General features: G+C 35.2%; 1 protein-coding gene across 9 annotated transcripts in view; it reads left to right on the top strand.

Moving 5' to 3' along the window:
* Window positions 1-21,767, top strand: part of NBEAL1 (neurobeachin like 1) — a 151,048-nt gene that overhangs the window by 85,945 nt on the left and 43,336 nt on the right. For all 9 annotated transcript variants that reach the window (XM_043910343.1, XM_043910340.1, XM_043910344.1 and 6 more), the window contains 8 exons: window positions 198-373; window positions 1,216-1,369; window positions 1,668-1,796; window positions 7,728-8,033; window positions 8,130-8,279; window positions 12,121-12,278; window positions 14,445-14,569; window positions 17,018-17,144. In XM_043910343.1, the coding sequence (XP_043766278.1) occupies window positions 198-373; window positions 1,216-1,369; window positions 1,668-1,796; window positions 7,728-8,033; window positions 8,130-8,279; window positions 12,121-12,278; window positions 14,445-14,569; window positions 17,018-17,144 (1,325 nt within the window). The remainder of the gene's footprint in view (window positions 1-197; window positions 374-1,215; window positions 1,370-1,667; window positions 1,797-7,727; window positions 8,034-8,129; window positions 8,280-12,120; window positions 12,279-14,444; window positions 14,570-17,017; window positions 17,145-21,767) is intronic.

Below are 21,767 nucleotides of genomic sequence, written 5' to 3'. Positions count from 1 at the left end.
TGGTGAGTGTCTTGAGAGCAAAGCCAGTGTCTTATCCTCTTCACATCTCTGGGGCCTTCCTAGTAAAGTTCTAGGTTCATCCAGACACCTTAAAAATATGTTAAATGATTATAATCTATGTACCCGATGGTTCTGTTTATATGTTTTTAACACCCCTTCCCTCCAATAATTTCATATTATTTTTATCTTTTTTATAGAGATGTGAGGAGGAGCTTATTCAGTTACTGACCAATATTTTGAGCTGTATAATGTGTAAGGGACTAGAAAAGTCTGATGACGATACTTGGATTGAACGGGGACAAGTGTTTTCAGCACTAACTAAACCAGGAATATCCAGTGAGCTACTTCGACCATCAGATGAAATAAAACTAATGTAAGCATTCTGTTAATAATATCCCCTCTCCTTTTGAAAGTGGGCAGGAGTCTAAAATATTTGTTATTGAACATTTATTCCATATTCACTGGGTGGGGAGCGAGAAAAGGGGAAGCTTTGTGCTCAGCGCTTTTCCTGTCTGTTTCCATTCTAGTGGGATCTAGAGAGAAATACAAAGCTGACTCCAATGTGGAGAGATTTAAATCTTACATTAATTTGGGTTTGAGGTGATTATATACTCACTGTTTCAATTGTTTCTTGTGGTATCTAAGGACTTGCTGCATTGTGTTCTATATAGTCTAGCCCAGATTTGAGTGCTTCCATACTAAAGGAAGGGAGTAGTGTTTTCATGAAAATTGCTCCTCTAAAGCTTTGAGTTCCAGGCATGTGGTAGGACATCGTAACAGCAGCACACTACCACAGAATTACTTGTTTGTTTTTCCACAGAGCTAGACTCTGTGTAAGGCATAAGGCTTTCTTCCCTAACATTTCCAACTTCAGTTTTAAAAGAAACTTTTAAATATCTCATGGCCAGAATGTGAATTATTTTCATAGCTTTTTTTTTTTTTTTAAAGGTCAAGTCAAACAGGTAACTTTTACTCTGCCTTTTAGTATTAGGTATCTATCTATATTAAAGATAGATACTCCAGAGATGAAAAAGTGGTTTCATTGTTACTAAAATTCATCCACAATGTCTTATGATACCTGCCAGTGAGAGTGTATCTTTGGAAATACACTCCTGTTAATAAATAGCTGGCTTTGCTGTTGCTGTTCTCTTTTCATTTTTTAATGACCTGTTATTTTTATAAGTGTAAAGTGGTTTTGCTTTGCTTTATACCTAGTTTGCTACAGAAGATGTTAGAATGGGCCGTCACAGAAAACAGAGAAGCAAAAACGAATCCCGTAACTGCTGAAAATGCTTTCCGCCTCACACTGATCACACAGGACTTCCTGCAGTCAGAGGGACTAGTCAATTTGAACATCTGGACTGAGAAGGTGCGAACATCTCTTTGAAATCTTTTTTTTTTGGTAGTAAGAGACTTTATTCAAAGAAAGAAATTTTATATCCTCTTTTCAGAGCATTAATATTTAATCAGATGCAATAAACAATGGATAAGATGTGATAGTTACATATTTTGTTAACTATTGCTAGGATAATTCTTTTGTTTTTTACCAGCTGAATATTGAATTAGCCTTGAAATAGTTATGATTTGTATTACTGTTGGGGGAAGCTCATCATAGGTAGATTTAAAAGTGGGAGTATTTTTATTTCTCAATTTTTCCTTTGTGTTAGCTTTTAGAGGATTTGATGCTGCTCTTCGACAGTCTGTCAGTTTGGTATGCTGAAAGTCCAGTATGGGTGAAACTCTCTCAGATTCAAATCCAGTTGCTGCTTGGCTTCATTGGAAGGGGTAATTTGCAGGTTTGTCGCTTCTTTTACATTATTTTATATACTTGCACTGAATTTGTATAATAATTGAATGACAATTATGTTTCAGCACTTTAATTTTTTAGTTTCAAAAATATCACGATTTAACTCTGCTTTCAATTTTGTAGGATTAGAAACAAGCTTGAGAGGCAGGTAGTCAGTTACTTTTTTTCCCTGATGTTTGTGACTCTGTGTAATTTATGCTTTTCTTTTAGAGCATTAATACATAGCTTATATTAGAGGGTGTTACTCAAATCATCTGTATTTAGCATAGTTAGGAGATGTATAGCCTGCATAGACTTCTGTACATGTGCAGTTTAGGGCTTGCATTTTTTTGTTGTTTGTTTTGATTTGTTTTGTTTTTCTTTTTAATTAATTTTTTTATTGAAGGATAATTACTTTATGGAATTTTGTTGTTTTCCATCAAACCTCAGCATGAATCAGCCATAGGTATACATATATCCCCTCCCTTTTGAATCTCCCTCCCATCTCCCTCCCCATCCTACCTTTCTAGGTTGATACAGAGCCCCTGTTTGAGTTTCTTGAGCCACACAGCAAATTCCCGTTGGCTATCTATTTTACATATGGTCATGTGAGTTTCCATGTTACTCTTTCCATACAGCTCACCCTCTCTTCTCCTCTCCCCATGTCTGTAAATCTATTCTCTATGTCTGTTTCTCCATTGTTGCCCTGTAAATAAATTCTTCTGGACCATTTTTTGAGATTGTGTATATGTGCATTAGAATATGATATTTATCTTTCTCTTTCTGACTCACTTCACTCTATATAATAGGTTCTAGGTTCATCCACCTCATCAGAACTGACTCAAATGCATTCCTTTTTATGGCTGAATATTCTGTTGTGTATATGTACCACAGCTTCTTTATCCGTTCATTTGTCAATGGACATCTAAGTTGCTTCCATGTTCTAGCTAATGGATACATGGGTCTTTTTCAATTAGGGCTTGCATTTTTAAGAAAATTATTTTTTAAATTGCTCTGTCAAAATCTTTTTCTATACTAAAACACTACTTCAGTTTTATGTTTTTCTCATTTTTTTCATTTATTAAGCACTTAGTGAAGACCAAGTGTTAGCTTTGTGTTAGGTTTCTGTAATGAAGGTAAATCAAAGATGAACACACAGAATATTTATTGTTTCTATTTTAAATTAAAATGTTAAAAGTTAAAGAAGTTGCATGCAGATTTTAGTCTGTCATCTTTCTGTTTACTTGGCTGTTTGTGTTCACCTGGGTTGAATTAGTCATAACTTGTGTCCCATGGCTATTTCAGTTCAGTTCAGTTCAGTCAGTCAGTCGTGTCTGACTCTTTGTGACCCCATGGACTGCAGCACACCAGGCTTCCCTGTCCATCACCAACTCCCGGAGCTTGCTCAGACTCATGTCCATCAAATCAGTGATGCCATCCAATCATCTCATCCTCTGTCGTTCCCTTCTCCTCCTGCCCTCAATCTTGCCCAGCATCAGGGTGTTTCCCAATGAGTCACTTCTTCGCATCAGGTGGCTAAAGGACTGGAGTTTCAGCTTCAGCATCAGTCCTTCCAATGAACATTAAGGACTGATTTCCTTTAGGATGGACTGGTTGAATCTCCTTGATGTCCAAGGGGCTCTCAAGAGTCTTCTCCAACACCACAGTTCAAAAGCATCAATTCTTTGGCGCTCAGCTTTCTTTATAGTCCAACTCTCACATCCATACATGACTACTGGAAAAACCATAGCTTTGACTATATGGACCTTTGTTGGCAAAGTAATGTCTCTGCTTTTTAATATGCTGTCTTAAGTTATGTCTATGTCATGGCTATTTACCTGGCTATAGATTCATTTTTGATATTGGAATTTTAGGTACTTGGTGTATGGGAGTTGTGGTATGGATGGTTTCTAATATAAACTTGCTATAATATTGATAAGAGCATGAGGATGTTAAAATACCATATGTCTGCTCATTTTACAGAAGGCCATACTTTTCAGTAAGTATTTTTTTCCAATCAGAAAAGAAAATATGCTCATTGTAGAAAATACACAAAAAACGTAAAGAGGAAAAAATAGGTAAAACATGCTTTATTCTATAGCCTAAGAAATGATCTCTCAACATTTTAGTATTTTTTCTTTGTATATATTTTTTTGGGGGGGTGATGGAAACCATCATATATTTTGATAATATTGTGTTCTTTTCTATTTTTCTTACAATTATATTAAACTTATTTCCCCATGTTACTAACTTTTTTAATATAGTGGGCTTTTTCCCTAATCATACAGGTAATACAGTGTCTTTGCAGAAAACATGGAAATGCAGAAAAGCTCAACAAAACTAGACATTCTGATATGTAAATGATGAATGTTTGAATTCTACAGCTTTTAAATACAATTCGAAAATATATGAACTAAGGACTTTTAGAAAGATTGTTACATTCTTTGTCTAGTAATTCTACTCTAAAACTGTATCCTGAGATAATAATCTAAAATATCAAGCAATCTTTGTACACATAGATGTTCATTGTAGTTTTCTTTTTTCCTCCATGTCGGAATAGAACAAGATGACTTTTTTGGCTTTTTCACTGAAATGAGCTGGTGGCTGTTAAAGCCCTTGGAGCCAGCATGCTGGGTAGCTGATTGTTTTAGATGTCAGGACTCTGTTTTTACCACTGTTTTACTCTGTTTTTCACCCTCAGTGTTTTTCTCCTTGGTGAGATTTCCAAGGAGAAATAACATGTCTGTTATAATTTGTTCACCATTAAATATCCAGTGCCTGTTCCATAGTAGGACTTTACATAAATACCTATTAAAATAAATGAAGAGTTGTAGCACCTACAGCTAAGACTTGATTCTGTCAACCAGTAGTTAGTGATCTAGAACATTTCTCTCTAGCTACTTGTTTAATTTCACTCTCTCAGGCTAAAAGCAGATTTCCCTGAGGTCGTGCATGTTAAAAGATTGGGAAAGGAAGCCCTTCCCTCATAGGGGTTTAAACAGAATTGCCTGCAAAATGAATCTGGCCAGCAAATTTGTTTTATTTGGCCTATTTATGTTGTTTAGTTCCCAGCATTTAATTATCAGGAGATTTCACATAAATGCCAGAACTTCCCAGCATATCTTTAAAGCAGGACCAAGTAGCTGTTCATTTCTTTAGATGCTGCATGTGGTCACCATTGTGTCTGGGTTTCTCTTCCCTCAATGGTCTTAGCTCATCTGATGGTTCTCTTCACTGGCTGCACGTGAAGTCACCTAGAGGAGCTTTCTGAAAATTCCCCTGCATGCTTTGTGTGGGGCATCACTCAGTAATTAAGCAGGGAACTAGGGCATTGGTGTTTCTGTCATTTCTCAGGGGATCATAATATAGTACTCTTTATAATGTGAGGGCAGGGGGATCATATCTATGTGTGGGGGGGTTGACAGTGGTATGTAAATTATTATATTCACTAAAAGTGTCTTTATACTTTTAAATAAACATATAAACTTATAGTTATGTAATACTGTGACACTAGTTAAAAGCAGAGCACTGAATATTCAACTTTTTATGTAAACAGTGTTTTTAAAAACACGTTGCAAAAAAGTCTAGAATATTAGCATTGGTATTTCCTGGAAACTGAGATTTTATGACCTTTTGTCTCACATTTGTTGCCTTCTATTGGGTTTATGCTGCTTTAGTCAGATTCAAAGAGTAAAATGAAGGGGTTTGGGGAAAACCTGAGGAGGGTAGAGATGCTTCACAAGTGGAAGCTTAAGTTAAAAATAGAAAAGTTAAAATTTTGAACCATCTTAGAGGTTATTTCCTCAAATGCTATTTGCTTCTTTAAGTCTTCTTTTATGGAAAGACTGCCTGAGATCCCTTATTGTTGCCTTGGCCTGCGAAGACCTGTGCATACAGCTCAGATGAGTTTTGGGCACACTTAATTTTTGAAGTCATGTTGGTTTCTAATACTTCCTTTTTTTTCTCTTGCTTTTCTTTATTTTGAACCTAATATGATCCAAGATTGGGATATAGGTTAAGGGAAAAGGAGGTTTTTTTTTTTTTTTTTTTTAATCATTTGTCTTGCTATGATTTTAAGACTTATATCTTTCTCTAGTCTTGATGAAAGGAGGCACCTTTGTGATCTAATTTGCCTTTCTACAATGAAGTTTGAGGCCAGAGCTTAAGAGTAATATAGAGTATTACTCTGTGTGAGTTTGTGCCCTAAATGTGTATTTACCTTGGGGACTCTGCTTCCCAAGGTGGCTCAATGGTAAAGAATCTGCCTACCGATGCAGCAGATCCAAGAGTGTGAGATTTGATCCCTGGGTTGGGAAGATCCCCTGGAGAAGGAAATGGCAACCCACTCCAATATTCTTGCCTGGAGAATCCCATTGACGGAGGAGCCTGGTGGGCTACGGTCCATGGGGTCGCAAAGAGTTGGACACAGCTTAGAGACTGAGCATGCATGCATGTGTCCTAAATGTGTATTTTCTTTGGGAACTTTACTTGGTCTCCTATGTGCTGTTCTTTATCTGTAAGAATGCTTGTAATTCCAAATAACAGAAATGTCAATACAAGATGACTTAGTTAAGAAGATGCATGTAGTTGAAAATTCCGTAGTTAAGATGAGTTCAAGGCACAATTCGGGCAAGGCTTCAGTTCCATTTGTTTGCTGTTCTTGTAGCATTGCTCTCCATCCTGTGCCAGCTTGTCTTAAGCTGGCTGCCCTTCCCATCACAGAATGTGTGCCAGCAGAAACTGAGGCTGCATGCTTCCTTGTTCATATTCAGAGAAAGAGAGTCCTTCTTCCTATAGTCCTTGTTGGTAGACATTTCTTCGTGGATCTCTTGTGAATACAGACAGTGGTTGCCTTTGTGATGAACTGTCTTTTTGGGGATGCATGTATAGTAAACAGCTGGAGAAGACAGAGATCATATCTCCCTCCAGACTAAAAGGCAGGTTTTGTTTTACTGTCCAGTGTGATAAAGATAGTATCTCCCTCCAAGGCAATGTTCAGCCACTTTTACTACCTGGGGTAAAAGACTTGGATTTCCTTTGCTTGGGGCTCCTCTCTTATAATGCAACCATTGCATGTGCAGGCATCATCTCCTCCTATTCATTTCTCAGCATGGAATTAGTTTGGGAAACAGGGCAAATCCTGATATTCTGCTGCTGCTGCTGCATCACATCAATTGTGTCCAACTCTGTGTGACCCCATAGACGGCAGCCCACCAGGCTCCTCTGTCCCTGGGATTCTCCAGGCAAGAACACTGGAGTGGGTTGCCATTTCCTTCTCCAATGCATGAAAGTGAAAAGTGAAAGTGAAGTTGTTCAGTTGTGTCCGACTCTTCATGACCCCATGGACTGTAGCCTACCAGGCTCCTCTGTCCATGGGATTCTTCAGGCAAGAGTACTGGAGTGGGGTGCCATTGCCTTCTCTGCCTGATACTCTGGTTATTGCTAATGCTGTAGATCTTCGTTTCTGATCCAGGAGTCTTATTCTGCCTGCATCTGTGAAACTATGGTAAACTAAGTTGTTAGCTTGAAGGTGAAATAATATCCAAGCCCTTTCACAGCTCTTTATAGTTACTGTATAAAAGTTCTGACATTGCACTAATAAAGCTATACTTGGCCTGAATGAATCCATGTGACAAATACCATGACATGAGTTGACTGAGAGATGAGTTACCTGAACCAGTCACTTTGCAAAGGGTTGGATATTCTGTTTGGCTTATATCTTTTAGGACCTAAGTTGGAACTAGAGATGGAATCATCCCCCGCTTCTTGCAAATTATAAGAAGGAGTAGAGTGGATGTTGGGGTGATTAATTATCAACCTTTTAACTTTTCTGTATATTCCACGGGTTACTTTTATAATTTATTTTAAAAAACAATTTCAAGAAGAGCCAAAGAACTTTGCTATTACTAAATATCTGCTTTATTTTACTATTTTCCTCCAGGTTTGTGCAGTGGCATCTGCTAAGCTAAACACCCTTCTTCAGACCAAAGTGATTGAAAATCAGGATGAAGCATGTTACATTTTAGGGAAGCTGGAACGTGTTCTCAGTCAGTCAATCAAGGAACAGACTGAAATATATTCATTTCTGATTCCCCTTGTCCGTACCCTAGTTCCTAAAATTTATGAGCTTCTCTTCATGAACTTGCATCTGCCTTCTTTACCTTTGACAAATGGTAGCGCTTCATTTTTTGAAGATTTTCAAGAATATTGCAGTTCAAATGAATGGCAAGTTTACATTGAAAAATATGTAAGTTTTATCTTTATTGAGTGAGGTTTTTTCCTTCTAAAGTATCATTTTTATGGAAGCATATAGTAAATTTTGTGTGTTTATATTTTTTATAAGATTGTACCTTACATGAAGAAATATGAAACCCATACATTTTATGATGGTCATGAGAGCATGGCACTTTATTGGAAGGATTGTTACGAAGCCTTAATGGTGAATATGCATAAGCGAGACCGGGAAGGGGGAGAAAGCAAGCTCAAGTTTCAGGTAAAAATTATTAGATGTTTTAATATTTAGTTTTTTATGTTGGTTTCAAGCAGTTAGTGTTCAAATGAGAGTAATAACAAGCCTGAACTTTGAAAACAAACAGTATTTCTTACTGTTTGTCAGAAAATTATTTCAGAATTAGAAGAAAAGTAGCAATTTAAAAGATAAATAGCAATTTAAAAATTAATATCAAAATGTTCTATGCACAGTGATTATGTAAAATGTCTATTAAACTGATAAGCAGGAGGCTGTGTATATACCAGTGCTTAGACGGTAATTTATAACACAAAGTACTTATACTAAAAAAGAAGAAAGACCTCAAATTAATAAGTTCATTCCATCCTAAGAAACTTGAAAAAGTAAGCTAATCTACTGTTATTTTTTTCCATCTGTGCTGCACCTCTTGTAGGATCTCAGTTGCCCTACCAGGGGCTGAATCCCCGCCATCACAGTGAAAGCACCGAGTCCTAACCACTGGACCGGCAAGGAATTCCCTACGTTAGTTTTTAAATAAGAAATTATTAAAAAGTGTAAAGTAATGAAAATGAAATCAGAAAAGCAATAGAGAAAGTCAGTGAAACCAAAATCTGCTTCTTCAAAATGCCAATAAAATTGATAGACTTGTAGCCAAATTGAGGTGGGACAAAGAGGGAAAAAATACTCCTACCAGAAATTAATCACCACTGACCTCACAGACATCAACATGCTAGTTAGATAATTGCGGCCAATCTGTGCACATAAATAAGATGCTTTAAATGTAATCGATCAGTTTCTTCACAAATACAAATTTCCAAAAATAATTCAATAATAAGTAGACAACCTGGATAGTCCTCTATCTCTTAAAGAGATTGAATTTATAGTTAAATAGCTTCCCTGTGGCTCATCTGGTAAAGAATCTGCCAGCAATGCAGGAGACCTGGATTTGATCCCTGGGTTGGGCAGATCCCCTGAAGGGAATGGCTATCCACTCCAGTACTCTGGCCTGGAGAATTCCATGGACTGTATAGTCCATGGAGTCGCAAAGAGCTGGACACGACTGAGCGACTTTCACTTCACTTCACCTTTCAAAACAGAAAACTCTAGACCCACATGGTTTCCCTGGCAAATTTCACCAAATATTTAATAGAGAAATTAGACTAGTTCTTCACAATCTGTTTGGAAAATAGAAAAGTGGCATAACTTCCCACTTCATTATATAATGGCAATATTACTTTCATATTGAAACCATACAAAACAGTATAAGAAAACTGAGGACAGTATCCCTTTGGGAACGTAGATATAAACCAAATCTAGCAATGTATAATAAAATAACATCACAACCGGGATAGTTTATCTTGTAAATGCAAGGCTGATTCAACATTTGATAATCATTTGATAATCAGTCATATTAATCAACTTATCAAAAAAAGGTACATGATCATATCAGTAGATGCAGCATTTGGCAAAATTCATCATCCATTTATGATCAAAGTTTTTAGCAAACTAGGCATAGAAGGGAAGACCCAAATCTCTACAAAAATCCTACAACTAGCTTCATATTTAATGGTGAAAAGCTGAGTGCTTTGCCCATTAGGGGTGGAATGTTCACTTTACATGCTTCTTTGTATTGTACTGTGAGATGTAGCAAATTCAGTGAGAATAGAAAAAGAAATAAAAGACATATTGGGAAAGAAGAAATAAAACTATTTACAGATCACATGATTATCTGTGATCAATATACAAAATTTAATCATAAGTCTATACAGTAGCAATGAGCAATTGGAAACTGAAATTTAAAAAAAAATACTATTTACAGTAAGACTAAAAAGAATGAGGTACCTAGATATCAATCTAACAAAATATGTACAGAATATATATGCTAAAAACTGCAAAACAGATGAAACCAAGAAGATCAAATAAAAATAAAGCTTTATTTCAAAACTTAAGTGTAAAAAGATATTTGTAATCCACTACTACTAACATTTTGCTGTATTATCTTTCCTGTATTTTTATGTATATATTTAGTTTAAGTGAAATGATAGTTTCATTTGCTACTACTTTAACTTAAAATATGTCGTATTTTCCCATGCCATTTTATGGCTAATATTCCATGTTTTATATTAGAAAATTTAAACTTATTTCCTGGTTTTAGACCTAATTTACCAGTCTTTTCTTTATTATAGATAGTATTGACCATCTCTGTAGTCATATTTTTGTGTTTATTCAGAATGACTTCCCTAGAATAAGTGGAATTGCTGGTATGTAGCAATCATGACAATAATTATTATTATATTTCCCTCATAGAAGTTCTACCAGTTACTATTCCAACCATTCTTTTCTCTGTAATTTCACCCTTAGCTTCTAGAAAAACCTAATTTATGTGCTCGATATCCTCATGTGCTCAAACTTTAAAGCTGTGAAATTGATGTTTAATTATCATGGAATTTTCATGACTTCTTCAGTTGTCATAGCAATGATCTGTTTTAAATATTTGATAACACTGTATCCCAAATCATTGATACCCTATAAATCTAGCAGTAATTACAGTAATAATTATAATAATAACTAATTTATTGAAAGCTTCCTACTTTTCTAGCACTGTATTTAGCACATGACAATTATTGTCAACCTCAACTTAGCAGTGATGATACTGAGCCTCAGAGAATTAAGTAGGTAAGATTTGTACTGAGGTCTAGCTCCAAAGCTTGTGTTCTCAACCATATAGTGCAGTATTAACTCTTTAAAAGATGCCTGGTAGGGACTTCCCTGATGGTCCAGTGGTTTAGGCTCTGTGCTTCCACTGCACAGGCTCAGGCTTGGTCCCACATGGGAACTAAAATCCCACAAGTTGTGTAGCATTACCAAAAAAATAAGTAAAAGATGTCTTTTAAATCCATGTCTTTAACCATTCGTTTTAATGAAATTCACTGTTGATTTGTTTGAAACAAGTTGAATTCTATTTTAGTTCCTAATAGTTCTTAATTAATCAATGTCAGTGTGAGGTCGGTAAACCAGGCTTCCATGCTCAGTCGGTCAGTTGTGTCCGACTCTTTGCAACCAACCCCATGGGCTGCCAGGCTCCTCTGTCCATAGAATTTTCCAGGCAAGAATACTGGAATGGGTTCCCATTTCTTCCTCCAGGAGATCTTCCCCACCCAGGGATCAAACCCATGTATTGGCAGACAGATTCTTTACTACTGCGCCACCTGGGAAGTCCTAAATCAGGCTTACCTCTTGTCTTTCTGAAAACTTTAGAATTTCAATTTCAGGGTTTAGAGTTTTATCTTGGTAGAACTTATTACCAGAATCTTATTTTATCCTGAAAACTGGAATAGGTCTGTGAATTCATTTGCTAGAGAGGATGCTATTCTGAAAGAAGCACTCCTCAATGATGGAATTTTTCACTGTGAGAGATTTACTCCTATAGGTTTCTTTTGTCTTCCTCACTGCCTTTCCGGCCATCAGTAGTAATGTGGAATGTGGTCCTCTTCCTTTTACTTTACTTGACTTGAGTCAGATTCCAGATGCCTTATAGATCAAAAGATCTCCAAAGAAAATCATTTTACTTGATGGGATACAGTTAGTAATTCTAAGTCTTAAATAGTCCGATTCTGAGACACTTTACAGTTTTGAAGTTCTTCACATTTTTATTGTTGGCTTGTTATTTTCTTACATTAAAAAAAATAAGTATTATAGCTAGAGTCATATTAATGATTCTAATGGAATAAGAAAATCCTGTTGGTTGCCAGCTTCTTTCATTTTATGATTTTATTGAGTCAGATTTCTAAAATTATGACATTCAAATTTAAACATACCTCTTAATACATGATTCGGTGCTCTCCTTTATTGCTCTTTCTTTCAGGAGTTTTTTGTGGAACCATTTAATCGAAAAGCACGCCAGGAGAACTTGAGGTATAATAACATGCTGAAACAACTCAGCAGTCAGCAGTTAGCCACTCTGAGACGCTGGAAGGCAGTCAAGCTTTATCTTACATGTGAAAGGGGACCTTGGGCTAAAAGGTAGGATTAGCTGTCGTTCATTAAATGCCCTCTGCTTTAGAACTCTGATCTAGAACTTCATGAACCTCTCCCCTGACCTCTCCAATCCAGTTTTTACAAGAGTGCTTCTAACTAATTTGCTTGTCTTTTATGAATTATGGGTTTGGTGAGTGTAGAGCTTGGTGTTTATGTGTTTTTCACTGTGGAGTTGTTTCCTTTGCTCTTTGTAGAATTTGTCTTGAATCCATTTACTTCTGTCTTCCTGACACGACCTCTCTGAGCTAGGGTTAGTGATGCTGTGTGTTTGAATATTTTACTATTTCTTTACTTGATCAGTCACTTCTGTTTTGCTGAATTATATTACACACACACATTTTTAACAGCCCTTTTTTATTCTAGTAAAATACACTTTATAGAAAATTTGCTCTTCTAACTGTTTTAAAGTGTATAATTCAGTGAGAGTAAGTACATTTCTAATGTTGTGTAATCAGCTTGAGATGAGAGCACTGTCCAACTTGAGAACCTTTTCATCACCTGAAAAAGAAACCCTGGAACTGGTAATAGTCACTGCCTATTAACTCTTGCCCTGATCCCTGGTAACTGCTGGTCTGCTTTCTGTCTCTATGGATTTACCTATTCTGGGTATTTCATACAAGTGAAATCAGACAGTAGGTGGCCTTTTGTGCCACTTCTTTCACTTAGCATAGTGTTTTCACTCTGTTGTAGCATGTGTTAGTACTTTCTTTCCTTTTTATGACTGAGTAATATTCCATTGTATGAAATGGGTGATGGCTATTTGGGTTGATTTCTTTGTGGCTGTTGTGAATAGTGGGCTTCCCAGTGGCTCAGTGGTAAAGAATCTGCCTGCCAGTGCAGAAGCCACTGCGGATACAGGTTCGATCCCTGGGTTGGGAAGATCCCCTGGAGGAGAAAATGGCAACCCACTGCAATATTCTTGCCAGGATAATCCCGTGGACCGAGAACCTGGTGGACTGTAGTCTATGGGGTTGCAAAGAGTTGGACACGACTGAGCACGTACACATTGTAAATAGTATTGATGTAAACATTTGTGACCAAGTATATGCTTCAACGCCCGTGTCTAGTTTTCTTGGTCATATACCTGCAGGCAGCATTGCTATGGTAATTCTGTATTTAACTTGCTGAAGATCTGCATAACAGTTTTTCATCGCAGCTGCCCCATTCCTATCAGCAGTGCTTGAAGGTTCCAGTTTCTCTGCAACCTTACTATAATACTTGTCTTAAAAAAAATTTTTTTTATTATGGTCATCTATTGGTTATACAGTGGTATTTTATGATTTTGTTGCATTTCCCTAATGACTAATGACATTGGTATCTTTTCATATACTTGTTCACCATCTGTCCAACATCTGTATATGTTCTTTAGAGAAATATATAAGGCCTTTCTTTTTATTTCTTGTCCATTTTTAACTTGGATTGTTTGACTTTTTGTGGTTGAATTATAAGAGTTCCTTTTATTTTCTCAATAATAGGCCTTTATTGGATATATTGTCTATAAATACATAGGTTGTCATTTCACTTTCCTGATAAGTGGCCTTTGGTGCAAAAAGACTTGAAGTTTAAGTCAAGTTTATCTGTTTCTTTTTTTGCTTATGTTATTGATATCATATTTAAGAAACCATTTTCAAATCCAAAGTAATGAAGATTTACTCCTATGTTTCCCCTGAGAGCTTTAACTCATATTTAGATCTTTGATCCATTTGCAATTATATTATCTTTATTTGTAGTAAAATTATTATTTTATTTTGAAAACTGTATTTGGAATAAACACATACATAGCTAGTTAAGAAATTCCAAAAAAAAAAAAAGAAATTCCTTGTAACAGTGAAAGAGTAAAATATATCAAGCTATAAGTCTGAAGATTTCTGTTCAAATCTTATTTCTGATGTCTGTAAACTCCATGGCATCTTGTGCAAGTAATTTAGCCTGTCTTAGATTCCTTAGATATAAACTGTTGATACGCATACTAACATTGGTTTGTTTCCTCAGAATTATTTGGGTCAAATGAGACACGAATGTGAATGCTTTTATAAAATGATGTCAAAGAAACGTAAAATACATGTTATTTTTTTACTCTGTTTCAATCAACTGATCTTTTGTAATTTTAAGCTAAATTAATTTTGTTTGTTTACTTATGAATATTCATAGGAAACAAAATCCAATTCACTGGAAACTAGCTAATGTAGAAAATTATTCCCGCATGAGACTTAAATTGGTACCAAATTATAATTTCAAAACCCATGAAGAAGCTAGCGCTTTGAGAGATAATCTAGGTGAGTTCCAATGGCTGTTTAATTATCTGTTGAAGAGAATGAGAGTGGTGGTAGGGGTTGGTAATTGTTTTTATTAATTGTTTGAAAATTGTTTGTTCCTGAGAGAGGGTGATGTTTTATAATTGATATTTAAATGCCTGTCTGTGTTGCCTTTGTCAAATCTTAGTCAAATCTAAAATGACTTCCTGTTTCAGTTGATTGCAGTTTTTCAAAGAAAAATATAAACTCATAAAATTACACAGCAGTTGGTGTGAAATGTGTTGTCTCTGTATCCATTATGGTATAGTAAAATACAGTACCTGAGCCTTTTGCCTCCTAAAACTGAGGCTAATCTTAAATATATTTCAAATTCTTAGCAACTCTTTAGGTCTTTCTTTTATGACCTATTCTCCTTATAGAACTCCAGACATTTTAGTATGTAGATGGGTCAGTGCCTTTTTCTAGAAAAAAAAAGTGTTTAAAAACACGTAGCCTAGCAGTATATTAAAACAGATTTTAAAGAGTGTCTATAATTCTTTAGGAAGCCCTTCCTTTATAACCATCTGACTTGACAAATCCTTTTATTTTTGAAGAAGGGTCTCTGAAATATCCCAAAGTATTAAGAGTCATGTGTATACTAAATTGTAGTTACTTTACCAAAGCTAGTTGTGCATCTTGTGTTTAATGACTAAGTTATAGATAAAATGAGTACCAATTTTTTAATCTTATTTTTAAAAAATTGCCATAGTAAATTGGCCTGTACAGTAAGTGCCATAAAAATAAGAGAACTATCATGCCTGCCATTTCGAATCTTACATTCTGAAATAAATGAGACTCAGTAATTTTCCTTAATGTAAAATAGTGGCTTTTTCTCTGATACAAACACTAACTTTAAGAATCTCTTATATAGGAATGGTCACTTGCATACAAGTTTGTCCTCCCTGTTTGTGTCCTGAGACTATTATGCTTTTCTACCTCTTGAAATTTTATACTTGTCACTCAGAAAACATCTTTTGGTGAATGACTTCAATTTAGTAACACTTAAGGAATAGTATTCTCTAGATTTTTCTTCTTTTCTGTCAGGAAATATCACTCCAGGAAATTCCTTGTCCCTTTCCTCTCCTTCTTCATCCCTCTTAACACATGTACACAGATATAATTTTATGTTTCTTCTTCTTGGTCACAGTTGTTTTAAGTTCAAGAAGACCAGTGTCCTTTCTCTTTTTCCATCTCTTTCTCTCTTTACCTAGTTTTCAAAATTATCCCAGGTATAATGGTGATAATAAAATTGTACAGAAGTAAGAAATCATACATTTCAAAGTGAAATTGGTAATAGTAGAAAACCAGTGGTATCAGTTTTTAAAACTTATAAAGTTCCCTGAAGCTTACTTCAGAATTAACTGCAGAGTGTTTTACCTACTCTGCATGTTTGTCTATAAGTATTTTCATCAATATCATTCTCTTTATATCAGATTATCTAGACTTGTATGTGATCAAAGCAGATTTATAAAGGAAAATTGCAACTGTACATTATTAGGTTAATTCAGTTTATGTGTCAGAGCAAGAATACCATTTGAGAAATTGAGCGTTTTTGTTGTCTTTACAATGTTTTGTTATTTAGCATGAATTATTTTTATTTTCTAAATATGCAATGTCTATATTCATAGGTAAACATATGAACTTTTTCCAGTCCTATCTATAAATTATGCATATATTTTCATTACTACTTTTATGCCACTCAGATAATTGAGAGGTAAATGTACAGTAAGGATAGCTACTATTTATTTTATGTATAATGTGATGTATCTCCTTTTCACAGTTACAGAAACATAGGTTCAGAGGGGTCATGTGGTTAATAAGTGGAATTTGAATTTAGGTTTACCACTTCACAACCCATGTTCTTTCCATTGCACTAGCCAGCCTTCTTACATAATGCGTAGTTCATTACATTTGTGGCATATATGTGTATCAGAGTTATCTATTCCATGTATTCCAGAAAGGAACATTTCAGAATGGCCTAAGTATTATCTTTCAGTTAACAATAATTTTTCACATTCTTTCTTAATATTTCTATAGTACAAATACACAGTAAGGATAATGCTATTGAATTAATGTAGTAAGAATAACACTTACTTATTGGCATGCTTTAGAAGTAAATATGGTTAAAGAGATTACTTGGCCTATTTCTGAAACATAAATAATACCATCATTAAAAACAAATACCATTTTAAAAACATTTATTCCATTTGTTATATGTATAATAATTTTTAAAAAATCAGTTAAGCAGCATAGATAACTCTAAATCATGTATGACAGCTTTTCTGTAGTAAATCACTTTTTTATCTTAGAAAATTTCAAGCACCTTCTTATAATACACATTATTACATATAATTAACAGTCAGAAATTACAGAAGGACTCTGATATGATTTTTCTAGTTTGTGTTTAACAGATATATTATGTTTAAACAGGTATCCAACACTCACAGCCTTCCAGTGATTCATTGCTTCTGGAAGTGGTGAAACAAGTAAAAGTTAGTGATATGGAGGAGGATAAATTGGATCTTCCTGAAGAGGAAATAACAGCCAGAGTAAATATGTATGTATCAGTACTTGAGAGAATTTGAGATTACTTTATTCTGAGAAATGGGATTGTAAAATTGTGGAAAATAGTTGCTTGAAATTGTAATACTATACATTTCCAGGATCCAATAGTTAATACTATATCATCTGTTAGGAGTCTATCAGTGTCAACTGAAACTATTGAAGGCTTCTTAGAACTGGGTTAATTTGGAGCTGGACCTTGAGATTAGAAAATATTTTGAGCTGAATGATAATAAAAACATTACCAAATTTATAGGATGACAGTGAGGTTTTAGATGGTAAGTACAGCACAAAATATAAGCTCTTAAGCAAAAGGAAGAAATTATAAAGATAAAAGCAGAAATCCATGAAAGAGAAAATCAAACAAGAAAAAGAAAAAGTAAAAAAAAGCTGGTCATTAAAAATCAGATAAGTGAACAATAAACCTCTAGTTAGACTATTTAGGAGGGAAAGACAGCATAAATTACCAGTATCAGGAATGAAAGAGGAGAAAACATTACAGATATTAAAATGATTAAAAAGAAATACATTAAAATAATTAAAAGAAAATGACAACTTTATGCCAATAAATTTGACAATTTAAATGAAATGGACAAATATAACTTATCAGACCTCTACCTGGAAAAAATATATACCCTGAATAGCCTTAGATATATTTAAAATTTTTGAATTTGTAGTTTAAAAACTTCCCCTGTGCTTTTGTTGCTCAGTTGTATCCAACTCTTTGTGACCCCGTGGACTGTAGCCCACCAGGCTCCTCTGTCCGTGGGTATTCCGAAGGCAAGAATACTGGAGTGGGTTGCCATGCCCACATCCAGGAGATCTTCCCAATCCAGGCATCAAACCAGGTTTCCCGCATTGCAGGCAGATTCTTTCCCATCTGAACCACCAGGGAAGCCCAAAAACTTCCCCTGAGCAAATGTAAAACATTTTCATTTCTCATGTCTGCTTTGTTTTATTACCATAATATTAAACCTTTATATATTTTAAGCCCAACAGCACAACTTATGCTGTTAAGTGTTTTATGCACTTGTCTTAAAATCAGTTGAGAAGAAAAAACTATGTAATTATGTTTTCCTTTATATTTGCCTGCATAATTACCTATCTATACACTTTATTTCCTTGTGTACATTCATACTACCATCTGGTGCATTTCCTTTAAGCCTGAAGGACTCTCTTCAGTATTTCTTATAAAGAAGATCTGTAAGCCACACATTATCTTAGTCTTTTGTCACCTGTGGAGATTTTTGTCTTCATTTTTGGCTCCTTTTTTAAAAACAGATATATTTTTTGAAAATTGAGATTCACTTAGTATAAAATTTACCATTTTAAAGTGTACAGTTCAGTGGCTTTTTAGTCTATTCAGAGAGTCGTGCAGTGTCACCACTATCTAGTCCAAGAACATTTCCATCACTCCAAAAGCAGATCTTATACTTTTCAGTAATTGGTCCCAATTTTCCCTCCCTGCATCCTCCAGCAATGGCTTATTGGCTTTCTTCCAGTATGGATTTGCCTGTGTTCAACATTTCATGTATTTCATATAATATGTTGCCTTTCGGTATAGGTGACTCAGGCGGTAAAGAATTTTCCTGCAATGCAGAAGACTCTGATTCAGTCACTGGGATGGAAAGATCCCCTGGAGAAGGGAATGGCTACCCACTCCAGTATTCTTACCTGGAGAATTCCATGGACAGAGGAGCCTGGCAGGCTACAGACCATGGGGTCACAAAGAGTCAGACACGACTGAGCGACTAACATTTTTACTTTTTTTTCCATAGTATTTCCAGGGTTTAATCCAGGTCATTGCATCTAACAATATTTAATTTGTTTTTTTGGCTAAATAGCATTCCATTATATGAATATATTATTTTTGTTTATCTGTTCATCAGTTGATGGACATTTCTGTAGTTTCTATTTTTTTGATGATTATGAATAATACTGCTTTGAATATTCATGTATACATTTTTGGGTCAACTTATATTTTCAGTTATCTTGAGTATAAAAAAAAAACTTGTATTTGTTGACCATGTGCTAATTCTATGTTTAACCTTTTGAGGAATTATGAAGCAGTTTTCACAATGCCATTTTACATTTCAGCAATGTATGAAAGTTCTAATTTTCATATTAGATTCTTCAATCCATTCAAGCGTCTGTTATTCTCTCTTTTTTTTTAAGTCTAAATTACTTTATTTATTATTTTTGGCTGTTCGGTATCTTTGTTGCTGCACAGGCTTTTTTCCAGTTGCACTGTGTGGGGGCTGTTTTCTAGTTGTGGTGCACAGGCTTCTCTCTGCAGTGGCTGCTTTCATTGCAGAGCATGGGCTGTGGAGCTCGAGAGCTTCAGTACTTGTGGCATGTGGATGCAGTTGCAGTTCCCAGGCCCCACACCACAGGCTCAGTAGTTGTGGCACATGGGCTTAATGCCCTGCAGCATGTGGGGTCTTCCCGGATCAGGAATTGAACACGTGTCTTCTGCATTCGCAGGCAGATTCTTTACCACTGAGCCACCAGGGAAGCCCTCTCTGTCATTTTTGTAAAATTTATTATATCATTCTTGAAGGTGGTGGGCTTCCCTGGTAGCTCAGATGGTAAAGTGTCTGCTTGCAATGCGGGAGACATGGCTTTGATCTCTAAGAAGATCCCCTGGAGGAGGAAATGGCAACCCACTCCAGTATTCTTGCCTGGGAAATCTCATGGACAGAGGAGCCTGACAGGCTAAAGTCCATGGGATCTCAAAGAGTTGGACATGACTGAGCAACTTCACTTTCAGAAGGTGGTATCTAGTGGTTTTAATCTCCAGTTCCCTAATGACCAGTGAAGCTGAGCATCTTTTCATATGTTTGTTGGCCATTTGTATGTCTTTTTTGGAGAAATCTTTATGAAAATCTTTTTTGCACTTTTTAATTGAGTTGTCTTTTTGTTACTGAGTTGTAAGTGTTCTTTATATATTTTAGCAACAAGTTCTTTATTAAATATAGGACTTACAAAAATGTTCTTCTATTAAATTGGGTTTTTCACTTTTTTGTTGGTATTTTTAATTTTGATGAATTTCCTTTTATCTATTTTTTTCCTAAGAGTTTTTTTTTTTTTTTATTGATCACTCGAGGTCTTTTCAATCTGTCCATAGCATTTTTTTCATGTCTCATATCCTTTATTTATACCCCAAAAGTCTGTTCTATACATGTGTGTCTCTTTTTCTGTCTTGCATATAGGGTTATTGTTACCATCTTTCTAAATTCCATATATATGCGTTAGTATACTGTATTGGTGTTTTTCCTTCTGGCTTACTTCACTCCGTATAATGGGCCCCAGTTTCATCCACCTCATTAGAACTGATTCAAATGAATAAGAGTTTTATATTTTATCTCTTATGTTAAGTCTTTGATGCATTTTGCATTAATTTTTGTATGTGGTATGATGTAGAGATCTGTATTAATTCTCTTGCATGTGACTCTAGTTGTCTGAGCACTGTTGCTTTCTCTTTGATGGGTAGTTTTGCTGGTTATAGAATGCTCGGTTGACAATTTATATACTGTATTGAGATGCTTTAAAGTTACTCTTTTTGTCCTTAGCTTTTATCACCTTGACCTTCTGTCCATGTATGGATATCTTCGTGTTTATCCTGCTTGGAGTTCACTGAGCTTCTTGGATGTGTAGATTAAATTCTTTCATATTTGAGAAATTGCTACCATTATTTTTTCAAATATATCTTGACCTTTTTCTCTATTCTCTCCTTCTGGGTCTGCCTTTGCACTTAAGTTGTTTTGCATGATAGAACCCTCTGAGGTTCTTTCATTCTGCTTAATTCTTTTTTTCATTCTATTCTTCAGGTTGGACAATTTCTTTCTGATCTATCTTCAAGAGCTCTGCTTCTTTCTCTTGCAAGTTCAGACATGCTGTTGAGTCTTTCTGGTGAATTTATCATTTAGTTATTATATTTTTCAATTTCAGAATTTCTCATTTGGTTCCTTTTTATAAATATGTGTACAATTGCTATCTCTTTATTATAATCTCTCTATGACTAGACCTTTTTGCCATAATACACTTTGGTTCTTTAAACATAGTTTTCTTTAGTTCTTTTCATGTATTTTATTTTACTTTTTTTTAGTTCTTTTCATGTGTTTTTATGATAGCTGCCTTCTTGTCTTTGTCTACTAAGTTGAACTTATGAGGTCCTCCCAGAAATAGTTTCTTTTTACTTCTTTTGAGTCCATAGTTTCCTGTTTCTTGCTATATCTCGTAATCTTTGTGAAACCCATACATTAAAAAAAAATTATATCCACTTTGGATTCTGATCTCCTCCCTTGTTTTTGGTTGTTGTTATTGTATTTTTGTTTGTCTAATGACTTTGGTAGATTAAGTCTGTGGAGTCTGTTTTACCTGTAGTGAATGCCATTGATGTCTGTACTTACTGGGTTTTTGTTTTGTTTTATTTTTAAAGCTCTGCTTGTTGGGGGTTGCCTCTGGATCCGCATAGCTTAGTGGTCAGACAGTAATTAGTTTGTGCTTGTGTTAAACCCCTTGATCAGTAATATTGCCACTCTTTGCCACTGGATCTGTAAGTGGTTTAGGGAATTCATTCAAATTTGGTGATTCACACATCCGCCCTGACTTTTAC

Source organism: Cervus elaphus, chromosome 8 (assembly GCF_910594005.1).
Source record: "Cervus elaphus chromosome 8, mCerEla1.1, whole genome shotgun sequence".
Classification (NCBI taxonomy): Eukaryota; Metazoa; Chordata; class Mammalia; order Artiodactyla; family Cervidae; genus Cervus; species Cervus elaphus.
This window is presented reverse-complemented; position numbering and strand designations above follow the sequence as displayed.